Source organism: Oxyura jamaicensis, chromosome 1 (genome assembly GCF_011077185.1).
Source record: "Oxyura jamaicensis isolate SHBP4307 breed ruddy duck chromosome 1, BPBGC_Ojam_1.0, whole genome shotgun sequence".
NCBI lineage: Eukaryota > Metazoa > Chordata > Aves > Anseriformes > Anatidae > Oxyura > Oxyura jamaicensis.
The window spans coordinates 55,291,040-55,300,644 of NC_048893.1; the positions used below are offsets into that span (position 1 = coordinate 55,291,040).

At 39.3% G+C, this 9,605-nt stretch overlaps 1 protein-coding gene across 1 annotated transcript in view; it reads left to right on the forward strand.

The window, feature by feature from the left end:
• Positions 1-9,605, forward strand: part of LARGE1 (LARGE xylosyl- and glucuronyltransferase 1) — a 282,149-nt gene that overhangs the window by 259,651 nt on the left and 12,893 nt on the right. Inside the window, exons 13-14 of the mRNA XM_035340539.1 lie at positions 2,904-3,182; positions 9,375-9,521. Of these exons, the coding sequence (XP_035196430.1) occupies positions 2,904-3,182; positions 9,375-9,521 (426 nt within the window). The remainder of the gene's footprint in view (positions 1-2,903; positions 3,183-9,374; positions 9,522-9,605) is intronic.

Here is a 9,605-nt window from a genome sequence, read left to right on the forward strand (position 1 = left end):
GTGTGTTGCTATAAATTATTGATTTGAGTTGGAAATGCTCTCTTTCAGCTAAAATCAATAAATAATATCATACCAAAGAGCTGTTTAGCTGCTTTGTTTTCTTTCACATTTTTCAGTTACTGCCTTATTTTTTGGTACCTTCTTTAGACCACTTTTATTAGATTCCTCCAGCATAACTGTAGACATTTAATATTAGTGTCTCAGATGTAAGATGGCATGTACGTAAACAATGTGCTATATGCTACTGTCTTGCTTTGTTCTTTCAAATGATCATCTGACATGAGGAAAGGCAAAAAAGCAACTCCCAGTTGTCTCCAATTCTAGACCTGCTGGAGCTGAGACTGACATGACTTGTGACAGGCTTATGTTTGTGCTATAGGCTTGGGGAATGGAAGACAGCGATGCAGTTCAGGAGGTAACATGAATGTCTGTAGAGAGAGGCTTTGAGCGACTTCATTCAGTGTTGTTACTGGTCTCCTCTTGTACTGATGTGACAAATTTGTTCTGATAATGGCTTGGTTGCATCACAAGCTTTGTATATGGCTTTCAGGCAAGTACTTTGGCTAGGCAGCCTTTTTAAAGGCATGGTATGTACCTAGGAATCAGAAATAGGAGAAATGTGAGCTAAGGATGTGGATGTGGAAAGACAAATTTAGCATTAGACTGCTTAAGGTCAGGGTGAGAGAGACTCGTAAATTGGTTGAATGTGCTTAAGAGGAAGAGTGAAAACAAAGAATCTCACCAGTAAAATTCTCTTGACTGAAACAGACCTTAAAAAAAAATCAGCTAAATGATGACCTCATTTATTATGCAGTATAAGTGCTTATTTATTTTCTCTAGAGAACACATTGCTCAAGACAACTAACAACAAAGAAATAACTTGGTGTGCTTAGAAACTTGTATTTCTAAGTTCTGTGGTCAAAAAAAAAGACTGTTCTAACAATTCAGATTAGGAAGCATCATCCAGGAGTCCCTGTATCAAACTCATAGAAGTAGAGCCTGTCAATGAGAAAGGCACAGCAAAATGGAGTGTTCTGAAGGGCACTAAGCTGTCCAGCTGGAAATTTATACCAGCAAAACCCAGTTTCCACTTAACTGTTGCAGAAAGCTTTGCAGGCATCATCAGGTGTGCCGTTTAAATAAGTTATGTATGCCATTTGTCCACTGCTTAGAGTCCTTGAAAGGCATTTTGCTACATTTCTTTCTAGGCAAGTATTTCATTTATAAAAGGCTGCCCTAAACCTGAGTGATGATGAAATGGATCCTACTGATTAACAGGTTGTTGCTATATTGGAGAAAGCAAAAAATATTTTTTTTATCTACTTGTTATTAGTACAATCAAAAGCCTAAAGCCTTCACACACCTTTTAGATCCTTTTTATCGATTTGTGTTTCTAATTCAGCTGTATGTTTCAGGCTGATAATAGCCTTTGTTTCAATAATAGATAAAAAGAAAATAATGTACCTGGTATAGATTAGTAAAGGTAATATCTCATATCTAAGACAAAATGATTATATCGTCTTGAATGTCATCAGGATCATTCAGAAACACTGGAAAAAGCTATTAATGTTAAATCAGAATTTGTGTTTGCTGGTATATCATTCCTTTCTGCTGCAATACTTAGTGTGATAGTAGGAGGGGGAAATTATTTCTCTGATTACAATGATGCAGAAAACTTTTCTTGTGTTCTGTATAAATATTAATAGGAAAAATCTAGTAATGCGGATATGGAAGGTAGAGAAGATAATCATGTTGCATCATCTACTCTTCCTAATTTTTAATAGAATATGTGGCTAAGCTGCATAGGTTCATTTCCCTTTATATTAACTCAAGAGGTTTTGTAATCAGTTCTTGCTGTATTTTTGGGTGGCATATCTTAATCTCTAGGCAATTCTTTTTCAATTCAATTGTCCGAAGTGATTAATCTATTTTGACCAGACTGGGTTTGATTTACATTGTATATGAGGTCTTTTGTTGTCATTTTCATCAATAATATTGTAACTGCTGAAAGTTTTAAAAAATATTCATTGATACAACCTGTTTTAAAAATAATTTTGTGGACTTCGAGGAGGTACTGCTAAAACATATATAGATTAGTATTTTAAATGATGGTTTTGTCTGAACTGTTCTTTTGGTATTCCATGACAGTGCCATATCTCTCCCTCCTTCTCTCCTTACTCATGGTAAACCCCATTTCTATCAATGTTTCATCCTTTTGCCCTTCCCTTGACAGTGAGTTTTTCCAGTCAACACAAATGTTTATATAAGTCAGTATTCCCTTGACCTATCACTTTCAATAGTTTTTAAGATCTGACTAACTGCCTTGCAAAAATTTTGAAAAGGTTTTCCTAAACAAGAGGTAAAGTGATCTGTGGGTCTGTACACCTTTCTTCTTCACTGGCTTCTTGAAGAGAGACTAACGGCCTAAAATGTGAATTGGGCACTAGGCATTGCTTTAGATTACAAGTCCCCTGTTCTGTAAGTAGATCTACATAGACAGATCCCTACAACCGCTCAAAGCTCTCATCAGATGCAGCCCCATCATCCATGTGGGTTTTCCTGCAGCATCAAGGCTTTAAGCAGAAAGGATTGTCATTGATTTCACCTGGCTTTAGGTATTTGTGTTGTGGATGTTTATATATGAGCTAGTGCCATCTTTGTCTCCCTTGTATTCACTGGAGAGAGGTAGGCATATCTAGGGTGCAGTCCACCTGTCCAGAAAGAGACATGGACTTAGATAAGATGAATTGTGCTGTAGAAATATTTATTGCTTTCCACAGGATATAAAGTGATACCAATCTGTCTCACTTAGATAGAGGTATCTGTATTTGATGAGATGAACCCAGGCAAATAGTCCCAGGCGGGGAGACAGCCTTTTCTTATTCTCACCCTTCCTCTTTCAGGCTCCAGATGCTTGAAGCTATCTGTAAACACTGGGAAGGTCCAATCAGCCTGGCACTCTATCTTTCTGATGCAGAAGCCCAGCAATTTCTGCGCTACGCCCAGGGCTCAGAAGTACTAATGAGCCGCCACAACGTCGGCTACCATATCGTGTACAAGGAAGGTCAGTTCTATCCTGTGAATCTGCTAAGGAACGTGGCCATGAAGCATATCAGCACACCGTACATGTTTCTGTCTGACATTGACTTCCTGCCCATGTATGGACTCTACGAGTACCTCAGGTAAATGGACAGTGGTGGAGGGCTCCCTGCTGCCACATGTTTTTTCAGCCCCTACACACCCCACCCTTCTCACACATTCCCAAAACAATGCAATTTGAGCAGATCTGAAAGAGGCAGTTTAGTTGTTTAAAGTGTGACAACACCCAGCAAGGCACAAGAATTTTTACAGAAGAGGCTGTAACTAGAAGTAACGCAATATAGTTGTGAAAGAAAATAATAATAATAATAATTTAAAAAAAAAAAAAAAAAAGGTTCTAAATGTGAAACCTGTTAGCTATCAGAATAATTTCCTTAGAGCAGCAGAAGAAACAGTTTGAAAATTGAACTGGTTTAAGTGTCATTAAATGTACAATAGCGTCCAGTATTAGCCGAGATGTGAACTGAGCAATTTCCTTAAACATCCCAGGTTCTTAATGTCAGTGAGAGAAAAAACATGCAGAATGCTACTGAATTTTTTGTCCCTGTGATACACTCTTTATCCAGTTCCATATCTTGAAAACAGGATGAGAGTCTATCCAGCTTAAGAATATGACTACAAGCTGCACCTGTCAAGGCAAAATAATTAGCGTAAAGAAACTGGGAAGAGTAACCTCAGTGTGTACTGTATCTTAATGAATGTGAGCAAGTTGGGCTGAGCAAACTACAGACCTCTGATCTATTAACAGAGCTATTTTTAATAAAGACCTTTTTCCTCTACAGAGGCTGGTCACCTGAGGCCAAAGCATAGAGCAAGGAGGACACCCTGTGGCCATAGAGAAGGATTTCAATTCCTTAGTCCTTAACCAGTTTTGTCTTTCATCTCTTTTTGAGTTTGGTAAAACCTGACCACAGTGCTCCAGTGAGGGTCCGTCTGTAGGTGAGCCCTTTCAATATGTAGGCCTGGGGTGCTGGAGTGTAAAGGGAAATAAACCTTCCTGTACTGTAAACGTATGAATGAATTCCTTGTTTCAGGCTAACTCAATAGGTATCTTCTCACTTCTCCCTCATGTGGACAATTACCATTTTCACTTTCCACATCCATGAACTGGGCCAAATTCACTATGGCTTTTAAGATGCTGGATTTCAGCAATATCACTGAAGTTTTATCCTACTGTATCAGCCAGTTTCCCACTTATTTTAGGGATATTTCTTTTTTATGTACACTATGAGGATTCCAAAATAATTCCATCTCTTGAACACGTTAACTGTCTCAAGATACATACAGGGACTGCTGTTATTAGCAGTCCCTTAGTTCTTTGACGTAAGCACTGCATGCTGTTACATTTCTTCAGATCAATGCTGGACACAGGAAGGATAGCAGCTGTTGATACTGACATGTAGTACCAGAAATACAGCTTGTTCCTACATGCTGCTTTGCAGTGCATTGACGGCAGCCAGCATTGAAACACAGAAGAGAGGAGAGAAAACAAAATGACGTACCACAATGCACTTGAGACGTTACAGCCATACAAATTATTCTGATATGGTGATAATGTGTCATAGGACTAAATGCACAGTGATGCCACACATTGGTGCTCAAAAAAAAAAAAAAAAAAAAAAAAGATTGGCACTGAACATTGTAGCATCTGAGATCTTGCATTGTTCTACAAGTCTTGTGAGACCCCCACCACCTTAACTCTGTGCATCTCTGTTGCTTGAGAATATTGAAATTGCTAATCCTCTACTTCCAGCTCTTTAAAGGGGGACTGGACTAGAAGGGGCTGGGGGGGAAATGACTAGAGTCTTTTGTTGCTTTTTCAGTAATGATTTTTCTGAGCAAAATAGCCGTGGGTGCAATGAGATTATTTTAAATACAGATAAGTTGTATATTTCCACATTGACTGTTCCCAAAGCCCCTTCAGGTAGCTGATCAGCACCGTCTGTTGGAATGGCAGCTACTGTATGGTGGTCATATACATACATTCATCTTCATTTCCTCAGAGAGAAAAACCATAAGCAAAAAGATGTAGTGTGGTGTTTCAGGTGCTTCTTTATACAGAATGAGCCAGACAACTCCATCTCGCTTGCAAGTTGCATATATTGTATATTGTGTCTCTACAGAGTATGTATTCTCAGAGAAAGGAATTCTGAAAAACATTTTCAACCTATTTTGAAGGCGTTGTATGTGAAGGATTGCAGCCAGTTTTGAAGGAGAAGTTGACGGTAACCAGTCCCTCTAGGTATCTGCTGCTAGCACTTAGATTTATGTTAATTGGGCTTTTTCACAGCTGCTAAGTAATGCCATTTCAATGCTTTTAATCTCCATCAAAACCCCTTTTTGTTCTACCCTACTCTCCTGTAAAGTACAGAGGGGAAGAAATGTATCATTTAAAGGCTTCCTGTTTACAAAACTCAGGCATTTTTATGGTCTCTGCCGAGCAGAAGTCTTTTGTCACCTTCAGTCATCTGTTACTGAGGTCATCTTGTCATTGCCCCAGAGCTAAAGGCTCTTTCTGGTTGCAAAAAGTAAGGTGTGTGGGTCATCCTAAAGGCTCTTCTAACATAAAATAACTAGACAGGCTGCTTCTTTATGGTATCTACAGTTGTCACAGCTAGCACTAAAGTTCTTTCCTGACATATTTGTGTAAAATATGTCCTTTGCTTCCAGGGACACATTAGCATAAACTGGGAGCTTGCATCCAAACTTTATCCATAGGTTTCAGACCTCTTCCTCGTAACATGAATTGTGAAATATTTCTGGTTGCTCTTTAGCATCTCAGAAAGAGTCACACTTCATGTTGTGCCTGTTAATTTTTATTTGTTGGGTGCCTTTGAAGGTTGCTTTTGTAGAGAGGATGAAAGTCCTGATGAATTTAACACTGGGATGACAACTCTTCAGTTCTTGTAACAAACCCCATGACTACCTTGTCCATTGATCTTGAGCTAATCCCTGAGGGTCCTAATGGTGGAAGATAATTGGAATTAATGGACACTTTTTTATTTTATTTTTTCTGAATTCAGTGCTTTTGGATTAGGTTGTTAGTATTTCTGTGTCTGAGCTTCTTTATCCAGCAGAAATGGGAATGATACTACTATCTGCCCACTTGAGGATGAAAATGATTTGTTAATTTTTGGAAAAGACTGTGGAGATGAAAATATTGATCTCAACATGCTGGAGTTCATTCAACCTCTGAGGAGACTCTTGTGATTTCATCCATGCTTTACAAAAATAGAGTTGATTAGTAGATGAGAAATTTAACCCAACCCTCGCTGTGTCAGAATGACATACATCGGGTCTGAACACAAAGGTGCCTGGGAAACGGTTTCCTGGACAACACTAGCAAAGAGAAACCTCTTCATAAAATCTTATATCCTCATTTTGGGGTTTGGGGAAAAGGACAGATATAGGAAAATGGGTACAGGATTGATATTACCGAATCCAAAAAACAGCCCTCACAAGGATAGTGCAGGAACTAAGAAGTTTCCCCAGTGCTGGTTTGTAAAATAACCTAATGTATTCCTCACGTTATATTCCACATATGTTGCAACACTTAACAGTGGAAATTTTCTATTCCAAGTATCACAAAACCAGTCAACCAGCAAATGGCACCTCCACTCAAACAAGGAAAAAAAAAAAAAAAAAAAAAAAAAAACACAGAAAGGAAAAACAGACTTGCTTTCAGTAGAAAGTGGTTAGATTTTCAGCTGGGAGTCCAAGGAGCAGACCACCAACTTATTATCAAAAGAAAATTGAAGGAGTTCTTTTCTCTGCCAAAACCTCCTTGTCTTTATCACAATTAACATGGCCTCTGTTGTCCTCTGTCACTGAGGTTCAGCACCTGGACATCAGCATTGATTCTTTCCTCACCTTACGTCAGTCTTTTATGTCATATAGTGCACATCCAAAGCAGGCTGTTCTACTCAGAGATCAGTGCTGCCCTCATCTCCCAAATCAGTTTTGCTGAACCTGTACCCTTTGGCCTTAACAACATGCACCTCAGATGCTCACATACGTCTTGAAAATATTTCTGCAAAGATTATCCCATTACATTATTTTACTCCTGAAGCACCTCTGGTGGTTCTCTGTGTTTGACTGCATCTACTACAAGCGTCTTGTTTTCATATTCTGCTTTTTTTTCATATTAACCTTGGACTGTTACAGTGATTTCAGCCTCAAGTATCAGTTTGTTCACTCTGTGTTGGTTTTCTTTGTAAAGTTATTGTCATCTGTTCTTTCCAACAAGAGATCTAAAGCCCAGTTCAGCCACTGACCCCTGTATTAAATTTGCAAATGACAAGACTGGGCAGTGTATGAAAGGTTTATTGATACCCACATAATTTTTGTGCTTGTTTCCCATATTTTAGAAAATAAGTCCCACTCAACACTAGTTGTAACATGCAATTCTGCCTTACACCCTTGCTTAATAGCTATACCTACTTCAGCTTTGTTCTACTTCAGACTGTGAACTTTGGTGGACAGGATTGTCCCCTACTCCTTGGATAGTGCCAAGCACAGATGAGGCCTTGAGTTTTGCATGAGACTTTTGAGCTCTCTGTGAAAGAGTCAGCAGCAGCCATAAATGGAAGTCGCTCTTCCCTTGCAGAGCCCAAAGGATGAGCATCGCTGCAAACATCACCTGTTTCTTCCTTGCACTGAATCCTCAAAGCTGCACTGCTCAAGTTTGACAGATTGCATAGAGTGCAGAAAGCCTGAGATGTTGTCAGAGTAACTGTATTAGCGTACACTGCTTGCAGAGAAGGAGTGAAGAGGAAAAAAACATTAAGAGCATCGTAAAGACTGGATCCCGGCACTGCTCAGTGATTCTGGAAGATCATGGAGGCTGATTGTAAAGCATTCATCTATTTACATGCAGATATCTTGGCCATTAGTGATGGTGAGGGAGAAGAAATAAGGAAAGTACAGAAAAGGTATAATAAGACAGTGTTAAAATCCTTCAGTTGTGAAAAGTTCAGTGGAATGTGGCAGGGATTCTTTAAACAATGCAAACTTTGCAGTAAGGCTTTGGCAAAAGATTTTCTTTTATAGAACAGGCCCATAGGGTGGTATGAATTCTCTAAAATTCAGATTTTATTAAATAGACTTACTCTTTTTCTTTTTCTCTGATGTCAATAGAAATACATGCTAGATATTCCGGGCCTTAGAAAAGTGGTTTGTTTGGTCCTTCTAGTATTATGACAGTGATCCCAATTCCTTCATCTTATAAGGCTGTAGAGTTTCTTGCTTGTCAACATTGTCCTTGATTGCTTGTTGCAGTAACATAAAAGCCAGGACAGTGAATCCTGTTAAGGGGAACTGACTTTGACAGGGAGAGAGAGGCATATTTCTCTTATGAAATATAAAGATAATGAAAGGAAAATCAAGACAGAGTTATTTCTAATGGCAAGCATGCTAAGATTCAGTCAGGGGATGGAAAATGAACTTCTCTTCCCTTTTCTTTGAATTTTAGCTTGCTAGGAAAGGAAAGACAGAACATGTCTGGCAGGCAGTCTGTAAGATTGCTAAGCTGTTGTCCTAAGGCCCCTGCCTGGAAGGGCCTTTTTGCACAAAATTCAGTATGCTTGCATGCACACACACGCACTGAAAAAGTCTCCACACTGAACAACTTGCTGCAAAAGAAGGCAAAAAGTGAGGTATCTCTGTGCACAGCTTTCTCCGTAGCAAACAACCTCTTTGTCAACCTTCATGGCTGCCAGCATTCTTGAGGGCAGATATCAGGTCTGTAGGTAATGCTTACCTCAAAGGACACACAGAGCTCTAAAACAGAGGTGAAAAGCAATTATGATGGCACAGCATAACACAGAGAAGTTGAAATGCAACTAAATTTTCTGACTCCTCACCTTGTAAAGTCTCACTGTGTCCTGAATAAAACCCAGTTCTTTAGAACTGCCATGGACTGGGCAGCTCGTTCCCATGCATGTAGAAACATAAAGAGATTTAACTGTATTTCTCTTACAGGGCTGGTTGGTTGGCCCTACTCAGACTCCTAGTTCAGCTCAGGGTATCCCTGAACGGGCAGGGTAGGTAGCATTGATCTGTCAAAAAGACAAGTTCTTTTTGAACTGTATTGTTCTCCCTGCTCACAGAGTAGCAGATTCAAAAAGAGAGGAAAAAACAATGCACCTATGGGAAAGAATATGAGCCATAGTTACATTTGCAGTATCAAACTGCCCATTCTCTGCCCTTTATTTTGAAATGCCAAGTGATTTTCCCAGTTTAACATTCTTCTGCTCATACTTGTTTCTCTTTTCCAGGAAGTCCGTCATCCAGCTAGACCTGGCTAACACCAAGAAAGCTCTGATTGTACCTGCTTTTGAGACCCTACGCTACCGCCTCTCCTTCCCCAAGTCAAAAGCAGAGCTGCTATCTATGTTGGACATGGGAACCCTCTTTACATTCAGGTAATGGAAAGTACTTTCGTTGAACCTGTGGTCATTATCTCTAAAGAGTTTTCTTGATGTTGTGAATATTTTATTTTTCTCTTC